The sequence below is a fragment of the Oncorhynchus nerka genome, linkage group LG12 (assembly GCF_034236695.1).
Source record: "Oncorhynchus nerka isolate Pitt River linkage group LG12, Oner_Uvic_2.0, whole genome shotgun sequence".
Lineage (NCBI taxonomy): Eukaryota > Metazoa > Chordata > Actinopteri > Salmoniformes > Salmonidae > Oncorhynchus > Oncorhynchus nerka.
The window spans coordinates 90,511,015-90,536,115 of record NC_088407.1 but is presented as its reverse complement, the minus strand read 5'-3'; the positions used below and the strand labels follow the sequence as shown (position 1 = coordinate 90,536,115).

Here is a 25,101-nt window from a genome sequence, read left to right as displayed (position 1 = left end):
ACACTGTTATAGACTAACACTGTTATAGACTGACACTGTTATAGACTAACACTGTTATTCACACTCAGATCTGTTATAGACTGACACTGTTATAGACTGACACTGTTATAGACTAACACTGTTATAGACTGACCCTGTTATTCACACTCAGATCTGTTATAGACTGACACTGTTATAGACTGGCACTGTTATAGACTGGCACTGTTATAGACTAACACTGTTATAGACTGACACTGTTATAGACTAACACTGTTATAGACTGGCACTGTTATAGACTAACACTGTTATAGACTAACACTGTTATAGACTGACACTGTTATAGACTGACACTGTTATAGACTAACACTGTTATAGACTAACACTGTTATAGACTGACACTGTTATAGACTGACACTGTTATAGACTGACACTGTTATAGACTGACACTGTTATAGACTAACACTGTTATAGACTGACCCTGTTATAGACTGACCCTGTTATAGACTAACACTGTTATAGACTAACACTGTTATAGACTAACACTGTTATAGACTGACCCTGTTAATCACACTCAGATCTGTTATAGACTGACACTGTTATAGACTGACACTGTTATAGACTGACCCTGTTATAGACTGACACTGTTATAGACTGACCCTGTTATAGACTGACACTGTTAATCACACTCAGATCTGTTATAGACTGACACTGTTATAGACTGACACTGTTATAGACTGACACTGTTATAGACTAACACTGTTATTCACACTCAGATCTGTTATAGACTGACACTGTTATAGACTGACACTGTTATAGACTGACCCTGTTATAGACTGACACTGTTATAGACTGACCCTGTTATTCACACTCAGATCTGTTATAGACTGACACTGTTATAGACTGACACTGTTATAGACTGACACTGTTATAGACTGACACTGTTATAGACTGACACTGTTATAGACTAACACTGTTATAGACTAACACTGTTATAGACTAACACTGTTATAGACTGACCCTGTTAATCACACTCAGATCTGTTATAGACTAACACTGTTATAGACTGACACTGTTATAGACTAACACTGTTATAGACTGACACTGTTATAGACTGACCCTGTTATAGACTAACACTGTTATAGACTGACCCTGTTATAGACTGACCCTGTTATAGACTGACACTGTTATAGACTGACCCTGTTATAGACTGACACTGTTATAGACTGACACTGTTATAGACTGACCCTGTTATAGACTGACCCTGTTATAGACTAACACTGTTATAGACTGACACTGTTATAGACTGACACTGTTATAGACTGACACTGTTATAGACTGACACTGTTATAGACTAACACTGTTATAGACTGACACTGTTATAGACTGACACTGTTATAGACTGACACTGTTATAGACTAACACTGTTATTCACACTCAGATCTGTTATAGACTGACACTGTTATAGACTGACACTGTTATAGACTGACCCTGTTATAGACTGACACTGTTATAGACTGACACTGTTATAGACTGACACTGTTATAGACTGACCCTGTTATAGACTGACCCTGTTATAGACTAACACTGTTATAGACTGACACTGTTATAGACTGACACTGTTATAGACTGACACTGTTATAGACTGACCCTGTTATAGACTGACCCTGTTAATCACACTCAGATCTGTTATAGACTGACACTGTTATAGACTGACACTGTTATAGACTGACACTGTTATAGACTGACACTGTTATAGACTAACACTGTTATAGACTAACACTGTTATAGACTGACACTGTTAATCACACTCAGATCTGTTATAGACTGACACTGTTATAGACTGACACTGTTATAGACTGACACTGTTATAGACTAACACTGTTATAGACTGACCCTGTTATAGACTAACACTGTTATAGACTAACACTGTTATAGACTGACCCTGTTATAGACTGACCCTGTTATAGACTGACCCTGTTATAGACTGACCCTGTTATAGACTGACACTGTTATAGACTAACACTGTTATAGACTGACACTGTTAATCACACTCAGATCTGTTATAGACTAACACTGTTATAGACTGACACTGTTATAGACTGACACTGTTATAGACTAACACTGTTATAGACTAACACTGTTATAGACTGACCCTGTTAATCACACTCAGATCTGTTATAGACTAACACTGTTATAGACTGACACTGTTATAGACTAACACTGTTATAGACTGACACTGTTATAGACTGACACTGTTATAGACTGACACTGTTATAGACTGACACTGTTATAGACTGACCCTGTTAATCACACTCAGATCTGTTATAGACTGACACTGTTATAGACTGACACTGTTATAGACTGACACTGTTATAGACTGACACTGTTATAGACTAACACTGTTATAGACTAACACTGTTATAGACTGACACTGTTATAGACTAACACTGTTATAGACTGACACTGTTATAGACTGACACTGTTATAGACTGACCCTGTTATAGACTAACACTGTTATAGACTAACACTGTTATAGACTGACCCTGTTATAGACCGACCCTGTTATAGACTGACACTGTTATAGACTAACACTGTTATAGACTGACACTGTTATAGACTAACACTGTTATTCACACTCAGATCTGTTATAGACTAACACTGTTATAGACTGACCCTGTTATAGACTAACACTGTTATAGACTGACCCTGTTATAGACTGACACTGTTATAGACTAACACTGTTATAGACTGACACTGTTATAGACTGACACTGTTATAGACTGACACTGTTATAGACTGACACTGTTATAGACTAACACTGTTATTCACACTCAGATCTGTTATAGACTGACACTGTTATAGACTGACACTGTTATAGACTGACCCTGTTATAGACTGACACTGTTATAGACTGACACTGTTATAGACTGACCCTGTTATAGACTGACCCTGTTATAGACTGACACTGTTATAGACTGACACTGTTATAGACTGACACTGTTATAGACTAACACTGTTATAGACTGACACTGTTATAGACTGACCCTGTTATAGACTAACACTGTTATAGACTGACACTGTTATAGACTGACCCTGTTATAGACTGACCCTGTTATAGACTGACCCTGTTATAGACTAACACTGTTATAGACTGACCCTGTTATAGACTGACACTGTTATTCACACTCAGATGACCTGGTGTTTAAGAAAAGGAATGTCCTCTGGACCCTAACACTGTCACACTCTCTCTCCCTCTCCCCCCTCTTCCTCGGTCTCCCTCTCCCCCCTCTTCCTCGGTCTCCCTCTCCCTCCTCTTCCTCGGTCTCCCTCCTCTTCCTCGGTCTCCCTCCCCTTCCTCGGTCTCCCTCTTCCTCCCTCTCCCTCCTCTTCCTCGGTCTCCCTCTTCCTCCCTCCTCTTCCTCGGTCTCCCTCTCCCTCCTCTTCCTCCCTCTCCCTCCTCTTCCTCGGTCTCCCTCTCTCCCAACCAGCTGCCTGGTAGAGACCAAGAGAACCCCTTTACTGGTCTTCCCCACTCTGCAGCTCCTCTCCCTCTGACCCCAGTCATGTACGGGCAGATTTCCCGGTCTCACCCCGACGAAGGTCGTCCTGGGTCCATCATGGGTTCTGGAGCAGACTGGGTCTCTGGAGCTTGGACCACCAGGACGGGTCAGGTGTCCCACCTCCACGTCACCCTCTCCCCTGGTCCTAAAGGGGCTGAAGAGAGGTCCCGGAGACTTCTGTCTTTTGCTCCTGTCAGACACTCCTCTGCCGTCTCCAGCAGTGTTGACGAAGACGAGAGCCTAGGTTACGCCCCCGAGCCTGCTCCGGCCAATAAGACGGGGTCGCAGGAGAACAGAGATCCAATTTGGAGACAGGGGCAGGAGACGGCCGACGCCTCAGTCCAGATCACCACGGCAACCTCCACCTTCCCACAATGCTTCACACCTCCCCAGAGGCTGACTGGTACCGGTCCGTCTAGGCAGGCGGCGCTGACGGTTCTGTTGCCGTATAAACCACACGGTAGTGAGGAGATGTTCTACGTACCCCAGACGCTTCCTGAGCCACAGCTTTCCCCCATACGATCTGACTCCACCATGGAGAGTTCCCACCCAGGTACAGCATCTCTTATCTAGCTAGTTAAAATACATTATTTAGACGTTTCTAAACGTATCTATAGTGACGCTGACAGACTGACAGGTATTCCAAGGCATTCAATAATGAATGATCCCCTCGGTCTAGAGAACTCCTGAAGGCTAACTTAGATCGTACTGTAATAGATGCAGCCACCTGGCCCCTCCTCCTCTCCTCTGGCCCCTCCTCTCTCTCTTCTGACTCCTCCTCTCTCTCCCCTGGCCCCTCCTCTCTCTCCTCTGGCCCCTCCTCTCTCTCTTCTGACTCCTCCTCTCTCTCCCCTGGCCCCCTCTCTCTCCTCTGGCCCCTCCTCCTCTCCTCTGGCCCCTCCTCCTCTCCTCTGGCCTCTCCTCTGGCCTCCTCTCCTCTGGCCCCTCCTCTGGCCTCTCCTCTGGCCTCTCTTCTGGCCTCCTCTCTTCTAGTCTCTCCTCTGGCCTCTTCTCCTCTCCTCTGGCCTCTCCTCTGGCCTCCTCTCCTCTGGCTTCCTCTCCTCTCCTCTGGCCTCTCCCTCAGGTCTCCTCTCCTCTGGCCCCTCCTCCTCTCCTCTGATCTCCTCTCCTCTGGCCCCTCCTCCTTTCCTCTGGCCTCCTCTCCTCTGGCCTCTCCTCTGGCCTCCTCTTCTCTGGTTTCCTCCTCTGTCCTCTCCTCTGGCCTCTTCTCTGACCTCCTCTCCTCTGGCCTCTCCTCTGGCCTCCTCTCCTCTTTCCTCCTCCTCTGTCCTCCTCTCTGGCCCCTCCTCTCCTCCCCCAGACAGTTAGCAGCTGGTCTTTTGTAACAGGCACTGTGTATCAAATTAATTATTCATGTTCCAGTGTGAGTGCAAGAGAGAGACAGAGGCAGTGTCAGGTCCGACAGCGATGATCCTCAGAGATAGTAAGAGAGACAGGGCTTCCTCTCCGAGGCACTCACCCGTTCCTCCCGCTCTCTCTCTCTCTCCTCCCCAGGCTCGGACGACGCGGTGCCCCCTCGCTTCAACATAGAGATCCTGGGGTCACGAGAGCAGCAGGTGGACAGAGGGGTAAACATCAAACACACAGAGGGTATCTACAGCAAGAGACAAAGACTGGGAGAAAACTACAGTATGGAGAGGACAGGTGAGCACTCAGTATAGTGAGGGTTTAACACTGGGAGGAAGGACCGGGTCAGTGTAGTGAGGGTTTAACACTGGGAGAAAGGACCGGGTCAGTATAGTGAGGGTTTAACACTGGGAGAAGGACCGGGTCAGTATAGTGAGGGTTTAACACTGGGAGGAAGGACCGGGTCAGTATAGTGAGGGTTTAACACTGGGGGAAGGACCGGGTCAGTGTAGTGAGGGTTTAACACTGGGAGAAGGACCGGGTCAGTGTAGTGAGGGTTTAACACTGGGAGAAGGACCGGGTCAGTGTAGTGAGGGTTTAACACTGGGGGGGGGGGGGGGGGGACCGGGTCAGTATAGTGAGGGTTTAACACTGGGAGAAAGGACCGGGTCAGTATAGTGAGGGTTTAACACTGGGAGAAGGACCGGGTCAGTATAGTGAGGGTTTAACACTGGGAGAAAGGACCGGGTCAGTGTAGTGAGGGTTTAACACTGGGAGAAGGACCGGGTCAGTATAGTGAGGGTTTAACACTGGGAGAAGGACCGGGTCAGTATAGTGAGGGTTTAACACTGGGAGAAGGACCGGGTCAGTATAGTGAGGGTTTAACACTGGGGGGGGGGGGGACCGGGTCAGTATAGTGACGGTTTAACACTGGGGGGAAGGACCGGGTCAGTATATTGAGGGTTTAACACTGGGAGAAGGACCGGGTCAGTGTAGTGAGGGTTTAACACTGGGGGAAGGACCGGGTCAGTATAGTGAGGGTTTAACACTGGGGGAAGGACCGGGTCAGTGTAGTGAGGGTTTAACACTGGGGGAAGGACCGGGTCAGTGTAGTGAGGGTTTAACACTGGGGGGAAGGACAGGGTCAGTATAGTGAGGGTTTAACTCTGGGAGAAGGACCGGGTCAGTATAGTGAGGGTTTAACACTGGGGGAAGGACCGGGTCAGTGTAGTGAGGGTTTAACACTGGGAGGAAGGACCGGGTCAGTATAGTGAGGGTTTAACACTGGGGGAAGGACCGGGTCAGTGTAGTGAGGGTTTAACACTGGGGGAAGGACCGGGTCAGTGTAGTGAGGGTTTAACACTGGGGGGGGGGGGGACCGGGTCAGTATAGTGAGGGTTTAACACTGGGAGAAGGACCGGGTCAGTGTAGTGAGGGTTTAACTCTGGGAGAAGGACCGGGTCAGTATAGTGAGGGTTTACCACTGCGAGAAAGGACCGGGTCAGTATTGTATACAGTATGTATATATTTCATGGACAGAGTCACTGCTTTGTGTGTGAATGTTATTTTCTCATTAATTCTTAACCAGATACCATTTCCACCCTCAGGTACCACCGTGCCAGACGATGAAGGCCAACCATTGGTTGACCAGCGTACTCCACAGTCAAAATGCTTCTCTCATGTCACAGGAGGGTTAACCAGAGTACCTGCTATACCAATCACCACCACTAGAGGACCTGCTGGACCAACCACCACCACTAGAGGACCTGTTATACCAACCACCACCACTAGAGGACCTGCTGTACCAACCACCACCACTAGAGGACCTGCTGTACCAACCACCACCACTAGAGGTCCTGCTATACCAATCACCACCACTAGAGGACCTGCTGTACCAACCACCACCACCAGAGGTCCTGCTATACCAATCACCACCACTAGAGGTCCTGCTATACCAACCACCACCACTAGAGGTCCTGCTATACCAACCACCACCACTAGAGGTCCTGCTATACCAACCACCACCACTAGAGGTCCTGCTATACCAACCACCACCACCAGAGGTCCTGCTATACCAACCACCACCACTAGAGGTCCTGCTATACCAACCACCACCACTAGAGGTCCTGCTATACCAACCACCACCACTAGAGGTCCTGCTATACCAACCACCACCACTAGAGGTCCTGCTATACCAACCAGCACCACTAGAGGACCCTCTGCAGCCATGAGAGACCATGGAACCTCAATCACCACCTCCACACACACCCAGGGTGTCCCAGACACAGACCACCCTGTCCAGCCCTCCCTTCGCTGCAGCCTGGGGGTAGGGGAAGAGGAGCTGGAGGTGTTTCAGCCTCTGCATGTAGAGATGGACTATAGTTCCATGGACCTCCACCATCACTTCCCCAAAACCCACCATCTCCAAATGGACCACCAAATCTCCAACGCTCACCTTGTCCGAACCTCGGCCCCTCACCCAGGGATGGAGCGAGAGCCGTTGAGGCGGGACCACAGTTTAGCCCAGCGGAGTGGCAGCACTCTGGACCAACTGTGGCGCAGGTTCAGTGAGAGGTGGAGCCTGGAGGAGGCCCGGCCCACCAATGAGAGAGAGGCGTCCCTGCTGGAGCGGCTGGAGCGTCTGTCCCGTCTCATCCACAGCACCGGGACCTCCGCCCCGCCAGAGCCAGAACCAACGCAGCAGACTGATACCACAGAACAAGAGGGAGGAGGGAGGAGAAGAGAACGAAAGAGTGGTAGGAAGGAGGAAGAGAGGAGAAGAGGAGGTGTGGAGGAAGGGAGGAGAGAGGAGAGCAGCAGTGGCCGGAGCGATCCCCATGCTAAAGCTAACCAGGCTAAGGCTAGTGTTCCCCGCCAGGCCTGGGAGCAGCAGGATGAGGAGCCCCGGCCCGCAGAGGGGGAGGACAGCTCTAGCCCCTCCCATGGTCCGGCCCACAGCTTTAGCCCCTCCCACCTCCCGGCCCGCAGCCAATACCTGTGTCCAGCAGAGAGAGAGAGGTCTGGGAGTGTCTCAGGGGAGACCAGCAGCTCCATGTCAACAATAGACACAGCCCGACTGGTGAGGGCCTTCGGAGCCCACAGGGTCAGAGGGCTGAATACACAAGGTGGGTTCAGCAAGGTGAGGGCCTTCGGAGCCCACAGGGTCAGAGGGCTGAATACACAAGGTGGGTTCAACAAGGTGAGGGCCTTCGGAGCCTACAGGGTCAGAGGACTGAATACACAAGGTGGGTTCAACAAGGTGAGGGCCTTCGGAGCCCACAGGGTCAGAGGGCTGAATACACAAGGTGGGTTCAGCAAGGTGAGGGCCTTCGGAGCCCACAGGGTCAGAGGGCTGAATACACAAGGTGGGTTCAGCAAGGTGAGGGCCTTCGGAGCCCACAGGGTCAGAGGGCTGAATACACAAGGTGGGTTCAGCAAGGTTGAGGGCCTTCGGAGCCCACAGGGTCAGAGGGCTGAATACACAAGGTGGGTTCAGCAAGGTTGAGGGCCTTCGGAGCCCACAGGGTCAGAGGGCTGAATACACAAGGTGGGTTCAACAAGGTGAGGGCCTTCGGAGCCCACAGGGTCAGAGGGCTGAATACACAAGGTGGGTTCAGCAAGGTTGAGGGCCTTCGGAGCCCACAGGGTCAGAGGGCTGAATACACAAGGTGGGTTCAACAAGGTGAGGGCCTTCGGAGCCTACAGGGTCAGAGGGCTGAATACACAAGGTGGGTTCAGCAAGGTTGAGGGCCTTCGGAGCCCACAGGGTCAGAGGGCTGAATACACAAGGTGGGTTCAGCAAGGTGAGGGCCTTCGGAGCCCACAGGGTCAGAGGGCTGAATACACAAGGTGGGTTCAGCAAGGTGAGGGCCTTCGGAGCCCACAGGGTCAGAGGGCTGAATACACAAGGTGGGTTCAGCAAGGTGAGGGCCTTCGGAGCCCACAGGGTCAGAGGGCTAAATACACAAGGTGGGTTCAGCAAGGTGAGGGCCTTCGGAGCCCACAGGGTCAGAGGGCTGAATACACAAGGTGGGTTCAGCAAGGTGAGGGCCTTCGGAGCCCACAGGGTCAGAGGGCTGAATACACAAGGTGGGTTCATCAAGGTGAGGGCCTTCGGAGCCTACAGGGTCAGAGGGCTGAATACACAAGGTGGGTTCAGCAAGGGTTCTGCTTGAGGTGTACATGTTACTTGGGAACACTTTTCAATTCAACAAGATGTTTAAAGAACATTAGCTATTGTTTACGAACTATTCTCCTTTTGTTCAACTCACCTAGGGACCAATCACAGGACCAGCCACAGGACCAATCACAGGACCAGCCACAGCCTTAGTAAACTGTACAACACCATCCTCCAGCAGAGGCAGAGCAAGGAGCAGAGGAGAGGGAGGCCCAGAGAGACTCTTCATATCCCCCCAGTCCCCTCAGAGTCTACTGGCACTGATAACTCTGTAGTATGTGTACCGTTCTGTTGACTTGTTCTTCTGTCTCTCTCTCTCTTCTCTTCTCTCCATCTCTCTCTTCTCTCTCTCTCCTCTCTCTCTTCTCTCCATCTCTCTCTTCTCTCTCTCTCTTCTCTCTCTCTCTCCTCTCTCTCTTCTCCTCTCTCCATCTCTCTCTTCTCTCCATCTCTCTTCTCTCTCTCTCTTCTCTCTTTCTCTCCTCTCCATCTCTCTCTTCTCTCCCTCTCTCTTTTCTCTCTTCTCTCCATCTCTCTCTTCTCTCCTCTCTCTCTCTCCTCTCTCTCTTCTCTTCTCTCCATCTCTCTTCTCTCTCTTCTCTCTCTCTCTTCTCTCTTTCTCTCCTCTCCATCTCTCTCTTCTCTCTCTTTTCTCTCTTCTCTCCATCTCTCTCTTCTCTCTCTTCTCTCCATCTCTCTCTTCTCTCTCTTCTCTCCATCTCTCTCTTCTCTCCTCTCTCTCTCTCTTCTCTCCTCTCTCTCTTCTCTCCATCTCTCTCTCTTCTCTCCCTTCTCTCTCTCTCTCTTCTCTCCCTCATCTCTCTCTCAATTTCAATTCAAGAACTTTATTAGCTTGGGAAACATATGTTATCATTGCCAAAGCAAGTGAAATAGATCATAAACAAAAAGTGAAATAAACAGTCAAAATGAACAGTAAACATTACACTTCGGAAAAAACAGATTTAAAATGTCATATGATGTCTATATACAGTGTTGTAATGGTCTGCAAATAGTTAAAGTACAAAACGGAAAATAAGTTAACATAAATATGGGTTATATTTACAATGGTGTTTGTTCTTCACTGGTTGCCCTTTTCTGGTTGGTGGCAACAGGTCACAAATCTGCTGTCTTCTCTTGAGAGCCATGTCTGCCTACGGCGGCCTTTCTCAATAGCAAGGCTATGCTCACTGAGTCTGTACATAGTCAAAGCTTTCCTTAATTTTGTGTCAGTCACAGTGGTCAGGTATTCTGCCACAGTGTTACTCTCTGTTTAGGGCCAAATAGCATTCTAGTTTGCTCTGTTTTTTTTTGTTAATTCTTTCCAATGTGTCAAGTAATTATCTTTTTGTTTTCTCATGATTTGGTTGGGTCTAATTGTGTTGCTGTCCTGGGGCTCTGTGGGGTCTGTTTGTGTACAGAGCCCCAGGACCAGCTTGCATCTCTCTCTCTCTCCTCTCTGCTCTCTACCCTTTCTGTTATAAAACGGTTTGTTTTCAGACCCATCTTTCTCAGGCTGGGGCTCTGTGGGGTCCGTTTGTGTACAGAGCCCCAGGACCAGCTTGCATCTCTCTCTCTCTCCTCTCTGCTCTCTACCCTTTCTGTTATAAAACGGTTTGTTTTCAGACCCATCTTTCTCAGGCTGGGGCTCTGTGGGGTCCGTTTGTGTACAGAGCCCCAGGACCAGCTTGCCTCTCTCTCTCTCTTTCTCTCTCTCTCTCCTCTCTGCTCTCTACCCTTTCTGTTATAAAACGGTTTGTTTTCAAACCCATCTTTCTCAGGCTGGGGCTCTGTGGGGTCCGTTTGTACAGAGCCCCAGGACCAGCTTTCCTCTCTCTCTCTCTCTCTCCTCTCTGCTCTCTACCCTTTCTGTTATAAAACGGTTTGTTTTCAGACCCATCTTTCTCAGGCTGGGGCTCTGTGGGGTCCGTTTGTACAGAGCCCCAGGACCAGCTTTCCTCTCTCTCTCTCTCTCTCCTCTCTGCTCTCTACCCTTTCTGTTATAAAACGGTTTGTTTTCAGACCCATCTTTCTCAGGCTGGGGCTCTGTGGGGTCCGTTTGTGTATAGAGCCCCAGGACCAGCTTGCCTCTCTCTCTCTCTCTCTCTCTCTCTCTCTCTCTCTCTCTCTCCTCTCTGCTCTCTACCCTTTCTGTTATAAAACGGTTTGTTTTCAGACCCATCTTTCTCAGGCTCTGCTCTCTACAGTATATTGAATGGCCTCTATAGTTTTGATACCCATTGATGGGCTCCTGTGTATTGTGGCTCCTCAGATTCCAGCTGACTCTGCATCTTCAACCAGCACCTACACCCTCCCCTCGCATCGTGGCCCCTCCCACTCCAAGAAGGCAGTCAAACATGTCAGCAAAGGTGTACAGGCAGGTCAGTAACCCAGTATGTTCTGAAAATAATATGGACACTGAACAAAAATATAAACGCAACATTGCAACAATTTCAAATATTTGACTGAGTTCCAGTTCACACAGTGTATTCAGACCCTTTGACTATTTCCACATTTTGTTACTTTACAGCCTTATTCTAAAATGGATTCAATTGGTTTTTTTCCTCATCAATCTACACACATCATAACCCATAGTGACATCACAATACCCCATAGTGACATCACAATACCCCATAGTGACATCACAATACCCCATAATGACATCACAATACCCCATAATGACATCACAATACCCCATAATGACATCACAATACCCCATAATGACATCACAATACCCCATAATGACATCACAATACCCCATAATGACATCACAATACCCCATAATGACAAAGCAAAAACAGGTTTTTAGAAATTTTTACATTAATTAAATTAAATTAATACATATATTAAATCACATTTACATAAGTATTCAGACCCTTTACTTTGTTGAAGAACCTTTGGCAGTGATTACAGCCTTGTGTCTACAACTTGGCATTCAGGCCAAAGAGTTCAATCTTGTTTTCATCAGAGTAGAGAATCTTGTTTCTCATGGTCTGAGAGTCCTTTATGTGCCTTTTGGCAAACTCCAAGAGGGCTGTCATGTTCCTTTTACTGAGGGGTTTCTGTCTGGCCACTCTACCATGAAGGCCTGATTGGTGGAGTGCTGCAGAGATTGTTATCCTTCTGGAAGGTTCTCCCATCTCCACAGAGGAACTCTGGAGCTCTGTCAGAGTGACCACCGGGTTCTTGGTCACCTTCCAGACCAAGGTCCTTCTTCCCCAAATGCTCAGTTTGGTTCTGCTCTAAGAGTCTTCGTGGCTTCTTCCATTTCAGAATTATGGAGTCCACTGTGTTCTTGGGGACCTTCAATGCTGCAGAAATGTGTTGGTACCTTTCCCCAGATCGGTGCCTCGACAATCCTGTCTTGGAGCTCTACGGACAATTCCTTCCACCTCACGGCTTGGTTTTTGCTCTGACATGCACTGTCAACTGCATTTATCACAGGTGGACAACTTGTTTGTGCTTTGTCATTATGAGGCGTTGTGCGTAGATTGATGAGGGGGGGGAGAAATATTGAATCAATTGTAGAATAAGGCTGTAACGAAAGGGGAAGGGGTCTGAATACTTTCAGAATGCACTGTATAAGGAATTCAGTCAATTGAAATATATTCATTAGGCCCTAATCTATGAATTTCACGTTACTGGGAATACAGATGTTGGTCACAGAGACCTAAAACCTCTTAAGGATCTGACCCTGTTTTTTCAATTTTCTCCTAAAATAACATACCCAAATCTAACTTCCCGTAGCTCCGGACCTGAAGCATATTCTTGGTACCATTTGAAAGGAAACACTTTTACATTTGTGGAAATGTGAAATTAATGTCGGAGAATATATCACATTAGATCTGGTAATACAAACAAACAAAAACATGCGTTTTTCATTTATTTGTTTATTTATTTTTTTATCATCTTTGAAATCCAAGCGAGGCCATAATATAATATTACAGTTTAGGCGTAATTTATATTTTGGCCACTAGATGGCAGCAGCGTGTGTGTAAAGATTCAGATTGATCGAGTGAAGAATTTGCAATATGTTGCTGAATTTTATCTCTGGGAGCCTCTCGATGACCAATCAGAGCCAGATCACTGAATGTAAGGACATTATTTACCTTCAGAGGTGAATGTATCAAACCAGTTGCCGTGACAAAAGTGTTCTGTTCCTCAAACAATAGCATAGTATTATTTCACTGTAAAAGCTACTGTAAATTGGACAGTGCATTTACAGTAACACGAATTTAAGCTTTCTGCTCGTATAAGACATGTCTATGTCCCGGAAAGTTTGCTGTTACTTACAACTGTCATGCTAATCACATTAGCGCACGTTAGCTCAACTGTCCTATTGGCGGGAACTGGAACATGCTGTCGTACACGTCGATCCAGAGCATCCCAAACATGCTCAATGGGTGACGTGTCTGGTGAGTATGCAGGCCAGGGAAGAACTGGGACATCTTCAGCTTCCAGGAATTGTGTACAGATCCTTGCGACATGGAGCCGTGCATTATCCTGCTGAAACATGAGGTGATGGAGGTGGATGAATGGAACGATAATGGGCCTCAGGATCTCGTCACGGTATCTCTGTGCATTATCCTGCTGAAACATGAGGTGATGGAGGTGGATGAATGGAACGATAATGGGCCTCAGGATCTCGTCACGGTATCTCTGTGCATTATCATGCTGAAACATGAGGTGATGGAGGTGGATGAATGGCATGACAATGGGCCTCAGGATCTCATCACGGTATCTCTGTGCATTATCATGCTGAAACATGAGGTGATGGCGGTGGATGAATGGCACGATAATGGGCCTCAGGATCTCGTCACGGTATCTCTGTGCATTATCCTGCTGAAACATGAGGTGATGGCGGTGGATGAATGGAACGACAATGGGCCTCAGGATCTCATCACGGTATCTCTGTGCATTATCCTGCTGAAACATGAGGTGATGGAGGTGGATGAATGGCACGACAATGGGCCTCAGGATCTCGTCACGGTATCTCTGTTCATTCAAACTGCCATCGATAAAAGGCAATTGTGTTTGTTGTCCATAGCTTATGTCTGCCCATACCATAACCCCACCTCCACCATGGGGCACTCTGTTCACAACGTTGACATCAGCAAATTTCTCACCCACACAACGCCATACACGCTGTCTGCCATGTAGACAGGATGAGATGCCATCTGCTCGGTACAGTTGAAACCGGGATTCATCCGTGAAGAGCACACTTCTCCAGCGAGGCCTGTGGCCAGTCAGGTCAAGACCCCGGTGAGGACGACGAGCACGCAGATGAGCTTCCCTGAGACGGTTTCTGACAGTTTGTGAAAACCCACCATTTCATCAGCTGTCCGGGTGGCTGATCTCAGACGATCCCGCAGGAGAAGGAGCCGGGTGTGGAGGTCCTGGGCTGGTGTGGTTACACGTGGTCTGCTGTTGTCAGGCTGGTTGGACGTACTGCCAAATTCTCTAAAACAACATTGGAGGCGGCTTATCATAGAGAAATGAACTTTCAAGCCTCTGGCAACAGATCTGGTGGACATTCCTGCAGTCAGCATGCAAACTGCACGCTCCCTCAAACTGCACATTTTAGAGTGGCCTTTTATTGTATCCAGCACAAGGTGCACCTGTGTAATGATCATGCTGTTTAATCAGCTTCTTGATATGCCACACCTGTCAGGTGGATGGATTATCTTGGCAAAGGGAGAAATGCTCACTAACAGGGATGTAAACAAATCTGTGCAGAAAATTTGAAATAAATCAGCTTTTTGTACGAATGGAACATTTGTGGGATCTTTTATTTCAGCTCGTGAAACATGGGACCAACACTTTACCTGTTGCGTTTTGATAATTTTGTTAAGTGTAGAAACATTTGAGGTGTGGAGGGAGTGCCTCAATCATGGACACTCAACCATCTCACCTCTCCTCTCCTCTCCCCTCCTCTCCTCACCTCACCTCTCCTCTCCTCTCCTCTCCTCACCTCACCTCTCCTCTCCTCTCCTCTCACTCTCCTCACCTCACCTCTCCTCACCTCACCTCTCCTCTCCCCTCCTCACCTCACCTCTCCTCTCCCCTCCTCACCTCACCTCTCCTCTCCCCTCCTCACCTCACCTCTCCTCTCCCTCTCCTCTCCCCTCACCTCTCCTCTCCTCCCCTCCTCCCTCCCTCCTCCTCACCTCTCCCTCTCCTCTCTTCCCTCCTCACCTCTCCTCCCCTCCCTCCCCCCTCCTCTCCCCTCCTCTCCTCCTCTTCCCTCCCCCTCCTCACCTCTCCCCTCCTCTCCTCTCCTCTCCGCAGGGGACCTGGAGATTGTGAGGTACGGAACACGTCGCCACACCCGAGACGTCGGCACAACGTTCCCCTCGCCAGGCTCAGCCAGGGGTGCCAGGGTGCTCCCCTCCTCACACTCTGGTAGCAAGAGGGGTAGAGCGGGGGACAGGAGCCCTCCTAAAACGCAGAGAAAGAGGAAGATGAGCCAACCCTCTGCCAGGCCCTACTACCCTCAAGGTACGGAGAACTGACATTTTACATTTAAACTCTGGAGCGCTCCAAATCAGTAACACAATACGAATCCAATATTATTTAAAGACAGAAACGAGCAGCGGGACTAGCTTCACTATTAGGAACACCCTCCATTTTGTCCTCAGAACAGCCTCAATTCGTCAGGGACACGGACTCTACAAGGTGTCTAAAGCGTTCCACAGGAATGCTGGCCCCATGTTGACTCCAATGCTTCCCACTGTTGTGTCCAGTTGGCTGGATGTCCTTTGGGTGGGTGGACCGTTCTTGATATACAGGAAACTGTTGAGCGTGGAAAAACCCAGCAGCGTTGCAGTTCTTGACACAAACCGGTGCTCCTGGCACCTACTACCAAACCCTGTTCAAAGCCACTTAAATATTTTGTCTTCCCCGTTCACCCTCTGAATGACACACGAACACAATCCATGTCTCTATTTGTCTCAAGGCTTAAAAATCCTTCTTTAACCACCTGTCTCCTCCCCTTCATCTACATGTCTCCTCCCCTTCATCTACATGTCTCCTCCCCTTCATCTACATGTCTCCTCCCCTTCATCTACACTGATTGAAGTGGATTTAACAGGTGACATCAATAAGGGATCATATCTTTCACCTGGATTCACCTGGTCAGTCTGTGTCATGGAAAGAGTAGGTGTTCCTAATGTTTTGTAGACTCAGTGTATATCTGCAGTACCATGCAGTTCTACCAACCTTATTGTTAGTGTCCGCCCTGAGATTGGAAGGTTATGAGTTCAATCCCTGGACGAGTCATACCACAGACCTGATGGGTCTCTGTTTGGCACTCAGCAGTAAGGAGATAGTTTAGGGCACTCGGCATTAAGGAGATAGTTTAGGGCACTCGGCATTAAGGAGATAGTTTAGGGCACTCGGCATTAAGGAGATAGTTTAGGGCACTCGGCATTAAGGAGATAGTTTAGGGCACTCGGCATTAAGGAGATAGTTTAGGGCACTCGGCATTAAGGAGATAGTTTAGGGCACTCGGCATTAAGGAGATAGTTTAGGGCACTCGGCATTAAGGAGATAGTTTAGGGCACTCGGCATTAAGGAGATAGTTTAGGGCACTCGGCATTAAGGAGATAGTTTAGGGCACTCGGCATTAAGGAGATAGTTTAGGGCACTCGGCATAGCTTTCACCTGGTCAGTGTATGTCATGGCATTAAGGAGATAGTTTAGGGCACTCGGCATTAAGGAGATAGTTTAGGGCACTCGGCATTAAGGAGATAGTTTAGGGCACTCGGCATTAAGGAGATAGTTTAGGGCACTCGGCATAGCTTTCACCTGGTCAGTGTATGTCATGGCATTAAGGAGATAGTGTGTCTTCCTGTCTGTTTCCTACTTCCAGGTGTGTCTTCCTGTCTGTTTCCTACTTCCAGGTGTGTCTTCCTGTCTGTTTCCTACTTCCAGGTGTGTCGTCATGTCTGTTTCCTACTTCCAGGTGTGTCGTCATGTCTGTTTCCTACTTCCAGGTGTCTCTTCCTGTCTGTTTCCTACTTCCAGGTGTCTCTTCATGTCTGTTTCCTACTTCCAGGTGTGTTGTCATGTCTGTTTCCTACTTCCAGGTGTCTCTTCCTGTCTGTTTCCTACTTCCAGGTGTGTCTTCCTGTCTGTTTCCTACTTCCAGGTGTCTCTTCCTGTCTGTTTCCTACTTCCAGGTGTCTCTTCATGTCTGTTTCCTACTTCCAGGTGTCTCTTCCTGTCTGTTTCCTACTTCCAGGTGTCTCGTCATGTTTGTTTCCTACTTCCATGTGTGTCTTCCTGTCTGTTTCCTACTTCCAGGTGTGTCGTCATGTCTGTTTCCTACTTCCAGGTGTCTCTTCCTGTCTGTTTCCTACTTCCAGGTGTGTATTCCTGTCTGGACCCTATCTGAGGGCCAGGTGTCTCTTCCTGTCTGGTTTGAACCCTACTTCCAGGTGTGTCGTCATGTCTGTTTCCTACTTCCAGGTGTCTCTTCCTGTCTGTTTCCTACTTCCAGGTGTCTCTTCCTGTCTGTTTCCTACTTCCAGGTGTCTCTTCCTGTCTGTTTCCTACTTCCAGGTGTCTCTTTCTGTCTGTTTCCTACTTCCAGGTGTATCATGGTACATCCCTGCTGAGGACCCGAGATCTGAGGGCAGGAAGGAGAACAAGCCGGAGCAGCAGCCTCCCCAGGGCCCGGCCTGGTTTGAACCCTACAGCAGAACCACCCGGCCCTGGAGAGAACCACTCAGACAGAGACAAATACAGGCCAGGTCTGTCTAATTCACCTTTAATCTACTATTTGTTTAACAATGTATTTTTTAAAAATCTTTCTTGTTTTTTTATTGTTCTTTATTGTATAGTTTAAGAACTTTGAACTAGTTTTTTTTTTTTGTGGTTATAAAGAACTGTGCTGTGATTTGTCAGGGAAAGACTGACAGACAGACTACAGACCAATCAGCTGGAGGCTGACCGCGACAGACCCAGTGAGAGGCAGCACACCAAGCGCAGCATCATCACCCCTCCTGGGCCTGAACCCACTGGCAACGCCCCCGCCGCCCTGGTCCGCATCTCTCTCCAGGTCTGGTTCACCACTCTGTGTTTCGCTGTGTCTGTTACCTACTCTGTGTCTGGTTCACTACTCTGTCTGTTGCCTGCTCTGTGTCTGTTGCCTACTCTGTGTCTGGTTCACTACTCTGTCTGTTGCCTACTCTGTGTCTGGTTCACTACTCTGTCTGTTGCCTACTCTGTGTCTGGTTCACTACTCTGTCTGTTGCCTACTCTGTGTCTGTTACCTACTCTGTGTCTGTTGCCTACTCTGTGTCTGGTTCACTACTCTGTCTGTTGCCTACTCTGTGTCTGTTGCCTACTCTGTGTCTGGTTCACTACTCTGTCTGTTGCCTACTATGTGTCTGTTGCCTACTCTGTGTCTGGTTCACTACTCTGTCTGTTGCCTACTCTGTGTCTGGTTCACTACTCTGTCTGTTGCCTACTCTGTGTCTGTTACCTACTCTGTGTCTGTTACCTACTCTGTGTCTGTTACCTACTCTGTGTCTGTTGCCTACTCTGTGTCTGTTGCCTACTCTGTGTCTGTTGCCTACTCTGTGTCTGTTGCCTACTCTGTGTCTGTTGCCTACTCTGTGTCTGTTACCTACTCTGTGTCTGGTCACTACTCTGTGTCTGTTGCCTACTCTGTGTCTGTTGCCTACTCTGTGTCTGTTACCTACTCTGTGTCTGTTACCTACTCTGTGTCTGTTGCCTACTCTGTGTCTGTTGCCTACTCTGTGTCTGTTACCTACTCTGTGTCTGGTTCACTACTCTGTGTCTGTTGCCTACTCTGTGTCTGGTTCACTACTCTGTCTGTTGCCTACTCTGTGTCTGTTGCCTACTCTGTGTCTGGTTCACTACTCTGTCTGTTGCCTACTCTGTGTCTGTTGCCTACTCTGTGTCTGGTTCACTACTCTGTCTGTTGCCTACGCTGTGTCTGGTTCACTACTCTGTGTTTCGCTGTGTCTGTTGCCTACTCTGTGTCTGTTGCCTACTCTGTGTCTGTTGCCTACTCTGTGTCTGGTTCACTACTCTGTCTGTTGCCTACTCTGTGTCTGTTGCCTACTCTGTGTCTGGTTCACTACTCTGTCTGTTGCCTACTCTGTGTCTGTTGCCTACGCTGTGTCTGTTGCCTACTCTGTGTCTGGTTCACTACTCTGTCTGTTGCCTACTCTGTGTCTGGTTCACTACTCTGTGTTTCGCTGTGTCTGTTGCCTACTCTGTGTCTGTTGCCTACTCTGTGTCTGGTTCACTACTCTGTCTGTTGCCTACTCTGTGTCTGGTTCACTACTCTGTGTTTCGCTGTGTCTGTTGCCTACTCTGTGTCTGTTGCCTACTCTGTGTCTGTTGCCTACTCTGTGTCTGGTTCACTACTCTGTCTGTTGCCTACGCTGTGTCTGTTGCCTACTCTGTGTCTGTTGCCTACTCTGTGTCTGTTGCCTACTCTGTGTCTGGTTCACTACTCTGTCTGTTGCCTACTCTGTGTCTGTTGCCTACTCTGTGTCTGGTTCACTACTCTGTCTGTTGCCTACTCTGTGTCTGTTGCCTGCTCTGTGTCTGTTGCCTACTCTGTGTCTGGTTCACTACTCTGTCTGTTGCCTACTCTGTGTCTGTTGCCTGCTCTGTGTCTGTTGCCTACTCTGTGTCTGTTGCCTACTCTGTGTCTGTTACCTACTCTGTGTCTGTTACCTACTCTGTGTCTGTTGCCTACTATGTGTCTGTTGCCTACTATGTGTCTGTTGCCTACTCTGTGTCTGTTACCTACTCTGTGTCTGTTACCTACTCTGTGTCTGTTACCTACTCTGTGTCTGTTACCTACTCTGTGTCTGTTACCTACTCTGTGTCTGTTGCCTACTCTGTGTCTGTTACCTACTCTGTGTCTGTTGCCTACTCTGTGTCTGTTGCCTACTCTGTGTCTGTTGCCTACTCTGTGTCTGTTCACGCTTGTGTGTCTACTCTGTGTCTGTTGCCTACTCTGTGTCTGTTACCTACTCTGTGTCTGTTGCCTACGTTGTGTCTGTTGCCTACTCTGTGTCTGTTGCCTACTCTGTGTCTGTTACCTACTCTGTGTCTGTTGCCTACGTTGTGTCTGTTGCCTACTCTGTCTCTGTTACCTACTCTGTGTCTGTTACCTACTCTGTGTCTGTTGCCTACTGTCTGTTGTCTGTCTGCCTACTACTCTGTGTCTGTTGCCTACTCTGTGTCTGTTGCCTACTCTGTGTCTGTTGCCTACTATGTGTCTGTTACCTACTCTGTGTCTGTTGCCTACGTTGTGTCTGTTGCCTACTCTGTGTCTGTTGCCTACGTTGTGTCTGTTGCCTACTCTGTGTCTGTTGCCTACGTTGTGTCTGTTGCCTACGCCGTGTTGCCTACGTTGTGTCTGTTGCCTACGTTGTGTCTGTTGCCTACGCCGTGTTGCCTACGTTGTGTCTGTTGCCTACTATGTGTCTGTTACCTACTCTGTGTCTGTTGCCTACTCTGTCTCTGTTACCTACTCTGTGTCTGTTGCCTACTATGTGTCTGTTGCCTACTCTGTGTCTGTTACCTACTCTGTGTCTGTTGCCTACTCTGTCTCTGTTGCCTACTCTGTCTCTGTTACCTACTCTGTGTCTGTTACCTACTCTGTGTCTGTTGCCTACGTTGTGTCTGTTACCTACTCTGTGTCTGTTGCCTACTCTGTGTCGTGTTGCCTACTCTGTTGTTGGTCAAACAAACTGCTCCTCTTCAATCCGATCTCCTGTTCCACGTCTTCAACTCCTGTAGGAGGCTCTCTGTGTCTGCATTGCCAGAGTTTGTGTCTCGGTACTCTGGGAGAGGGTGGGCGTCTGTGTCTGCTGCAGGTAGAGGAGAGGACTCTGTGTCTGTTGCCTACTCTGTGTCGTCTTCTGTGTCAGAGACTCTGTGTCTGTTGCTCTTCTGGTTCCAACCCAGAAGACCAGGGAGACTGTCCCAACTCCGCAGGTACCTACTCCCTGTCCTAGTCTCCCAACTCTGTGTCAGGTACCAACCTGTGTTGCCTCTCCTGTGTCTCCCAACTCTGTGTCAGTTGCCTACTCCCTCCCCTAGTCTCCCAACCAGCAGATACCAACCTCCCCTAGTCTCCCAACCAGCAGATACTAACCCTCCCCTAGTCTCCCAACCTGCAGGTACCAACCCTCCCCTAGTCTCCCAACCAGCAGATACCAACCCTCCCCTAGTCTCCCAACCAGCAGATACCAACCCTCCCCTAGTCTCCCAACCAGCAGATACCAACCCTCCCCTAGTGTCTCCCAACCAGCAGATACCAACCTGTGTCCCAACCACTCCCCTGTCTCCCAGTCTCCCCCTCTGTGTCCCAACCAGCAGATACCAACCTCTCCCAGGTACCAACCTCCCCTGTCTCCCAACCTGCTGGTTCACTACTCAACCCTCCCCTAGTCTCCCAACCTGCAGATGCCAACCTCTCCCCTCAGTCCCCAACCTGCAGGTACCAACCCTCCCTAGTCTCCCAACCTGCAGATGCCCAACCCCTCCCTAGTCTCCCAACCCGCAGATACCAACTCCTCCCCTAGTCTCCCAACCCGTCAGATACCAACCTGTCTAGTCTCCCAACCCGCAGATGCCAACCCCTCCCCCTAGTCTCCCAACCCGCAGGTCAAACCTCCCCCTAGTCTCCCAACCTGTGTCTGATACCAACCCTCCCCAAGTCTCCCAACCTGCAGATACCAACCCTCCCCTGTCTCCCAACCTGCAGGTACCAACCTCTCCCCTAGTCTCCCAACCCGTCAGGTACCAACCTGCCCCTAGTCTCCCAACCAGCACATACCAACCCTCCCCTAGTCTCCCACTCTGTGTCAGATACTAACCCTCCCCCCTAGTCTCCCAACCCGCAGGTACCAACCCTCCCCTAGTCTCCCAACCTGTGTCAGATACCAACCTCCCCTAGTCTCCCAACCTGCAGGTACCAACCTCCCCTAGTCTCCCAACCTGCAGATACCAACCTCTCCCTAGTCTCCCAACCTGCAGATACCAACCCTCCCCTAGTCTCCCAACCCGCAGGTACCAACTCCCCCTAGTCTCCCAACCTGCAGTTACCAACCCTCCCCTAGTCTCCCAACCCGCAGTTACCAACCTCCCCTAGTCTCCCAACCCGCAGATACCAACTCCTCCCCTAGTCTCCCAACCCGCAGATACCAACTCCTCCCCTAGTCTCCCAACCCGCAGATACCAACCTCCCCTAGTCTCCCAACCTACAGATACCAACCTCCCCTCAGTCCCCCACCCTCTTCAACTCTTTGTCTGTAACCCAATAGGTTTGTTAAACAGATACCAACCTGCCCCTAGTCTCCCAACCCGCAGATACCAACTCCTCCCCCTCAGTCTCCCAACCTACAGATACCAACCCTCCCCTAGTCTCCCAACCCGCAGATACCAACCTCCCTCAGTCCCCACCCTCTTCAACAACTTAACCCAATAGGTTTGTTAAACAGATACCAACCCTCCCCTAGTCTCCCAACCTGTGCAGATACCAACCTCTCCCCTCAGTCTCCCAACCTACAGATACCAACCCTCCCTAGTCTCCCAACCCGCAGATACCAACCCTCCCCTCAGTCCCCACCCGTCTTCAACCCTGTAACTCTGGAATAGGTTTGTTAAACAGATACCAACCCCTCCGTCTGGTCTCCCAACCCGCAGGTACTAACCCCTCCCCTCAGTCCCCAACCTGCAGATACCAACCCTCCCCTAGTCTCCCAACCCGCAGATACCAACCCTCCCCTAGTCTCCCAACCTGCAGGTACCAACCCTCCCCTAGTCTCCCAACCTGCAGGTACCAACCCTCCCCTAGTCTCCCAACCTGCAGGTACCAACCCTCCCTAGTCTCCCAACCTGCAGATACCAACCCCTCCCCTCAGTCCCCCAACCTGCAGTTACCAACCCTCCCCTCAGTCCCCCAACCTGCAGGTACCAACCTCCCCCCTAGTCTCCCAACCCGCAGGTACCAACCCTCCCCTAGTCTCCCAACCCGCAGGTACCAACCCTCCCCTAGTCTCCCAACCCGCAGATACCAACCTCCCCTCAGTCCCCAACCCGCAGATACCAACCCTCCCCTCAGTCCCCCAACCTGCAGATACCAACCCTCCCCTAGTCTCCCAACCTGCAGATACCATCCCTCCCCTAGTCTCCCAACCCGCAGGTACCAACCCCCTCAGTCCCCACCCTCTTCAACAACTTAACAGAATAGGTTTGTTAAGCAGATACCAACCCCTCCCCTAGTCTCCCAACCCGCAGGTACCAACCCTCCCCTCAGTCTCCCAACCTGCAGATACCAACCCTCCCCTAGTCTTCCAACCTGCAGGTACCAACCCTCCCCTAGTCTCCCAACCCTCCCCTAACCCTCCCAGTCTCCCAACCAGGTACCAACCCTCCCCTAGTCTCCCAACCCGCAGTTACCAACCCTCCCCTAGTCTCCCAACCTGCAGTACCAACCTCCCCAGTCTCCCAACCTCCCCTAGTCTCCCAACCCGCAGGTACCAACCCCCTCAGTCTCCCAACCTGCAGATACCAACCTCCCCTAGTCTCCCAACCCGCAGTTACCAACCCTCCCCTAGTCTCCCAACCCGCAGGTACCAACCCTCCCCTAGTCTCCCAACCCGCAGATACCAACCCTCCCCTAGTCTCCCAACCCGCAGATACCAACCCCTCCCCTAGTCTCCCAACCCGCAGATACCAACCCTCCCCTCAGTCTCCCAACCTGCAGATACCAACCCTCCCCTAGTCTCCCAACCCGCAGTTACCAACCCTCCCCTAGTCTCCCAACCCGCAGGTACCAACCCTCCCTAGTCTCCCAACCCGCAGTTACCAACCCTCCCCTAGTCTCCCAACCTGCAGGTACCAACCCTCCCCTAGTCTCCCAACCCTCCCCTAGTCTCCCAACCCGCAGGTACCAACCCTCCCCCTCAGTCTCCCAACCTGCAGATACCAACCCTCCCCTAGTCTCCCAACCCGCAGTTACCAACCCTCCCCTAGTCTCCCAACCCGCAGGTACCAACCCTCCCCTAGTCCCCCAACCTGCAGATACCAACCCTCCCCTAGTCTCCCAACCCGCAGATACCAACCCTCCCCTAGTCTCCCAACCTGCAGGTACCAACCCTCCCCCTAGTCTCCCAACCTGCAGGTACCAACCCTCCCCTAGTCTCCCAACCTGCAGGTACCAACCCTCCCCTAGTCTCCCAACCTGCAGATACCAACCCTCCCCCTCAGTCCCCCAACCTGCAGTTACCAACCCTCCCCTCAGTCCCCCAACCTGCAGGTACCAACCCTCCCCTAGTCTCCCAACCCGCAGGTACCAACCTCCCCTAGTCTCCCAACCCGCAGGTACCAACCCTCCCCTAGTCTCCCAACCCGCAGATACCAACCTCCCCTCAGTCCCCCAACCCGCAGATACCAACCCTCCCCTCAGTCCCCAACCTGCAGATACCAACCCTCCCCTAGTCTCCCAACCTGCAGATACCATCCCTCCCCCTAGTCTCCCAACCCGCAGGTACCAACCCCCCTCAGTCCCCCACCCTCTTCAACAACTTAACAGAATAGGTTTGTTAAGCAGATACCAACCCTCCCCTAGTCTCCCAACCCGCAGGTACCAACCCTCCCCTCAGTCTCCCAACCTGCAGATACCAACCCTCCCCTAGTCTTCCAACCTGCAGGTACCAACCCTCCCCCTAGTCTCCCAACCCTCCCCTAGTCTCCCAACCCGCAGGTACCAACCCTCCCCTAGTCTCCCAACCCGCAGTTACCAACCCTCCCCTAGTCTCCCAACCTGCAGGTACCAACCCTCCCCTAGTCTCCCAACCTCCCCTAGTCTCCCAACCCGCAGGTACCAACCCTCCCCTCAGTCTCCCAACCTGCAGATACCAACCCTCCCCTAGTCTCCCAACCCGCAGTTACCAACCCTCCCCTAGTCTCCCAACCCGCAGGTACCAACCCCTCCCCTAGTCTCCCAACCCGCAGATACCA

The 25,101-nt window shown here is 50.1% G+C and overlaps 1 protein-coding gene across 1 annotated transcript in view; it reads left to right on the top strand.

The window, feature by feature from the left end:
• alms1 (ALMS1 centrosome and basal body associated protein) overlaps positions 1 to 21,174 on the top strand; it is an 83,681-nt gene extending 62,507 nt beyond the window's left edge. Inside the window, exons 11-20 of the mRNA XM_065025039.1 lie at positions 3,468 to 4,092; positions 5,055 to 5,204; positions 6,515 to 8,032; positions 9,183 to 9,358; positions 11,354 to 11,462; positions 15,370 to 15,579; positions 17,675 to 17,834; positions 17,989 to 18,259; positions 20,898 to 21,069; positions 21,155 to 21,174. Of these exons, the coding sequence (XP_064881111.1) occupies positions 3,468 to 4,092; positions 5,055 to 5,204; positions 6,515 to 8,032; positions 9,183 to 9,358; positions 11,354 to 11,462; positions 15,370 to 15,579; positions 17,675 to 17,834; positions 17,989 to 18,259; positions 20,898 to 21,069; positions 21,155 to 21,174 (3,411 nt within the window). The remainder of the gene's footprint in view (positions 1 to 3,467; positions 4,093 to 5,054; positions 5,205 to 6,514; positions 8,033 to 9,182; positions 9,359 to 11,353; positions 11,463 to 15,369; positions 15,580 to 17,674; positions 17,835 to 17,988; positions 18,260 to 20,897; positions 21,070 to 21,154) is intronic.
• Positions 21,175 to 25,101: the final 3,927 nt, after the last annotated feature.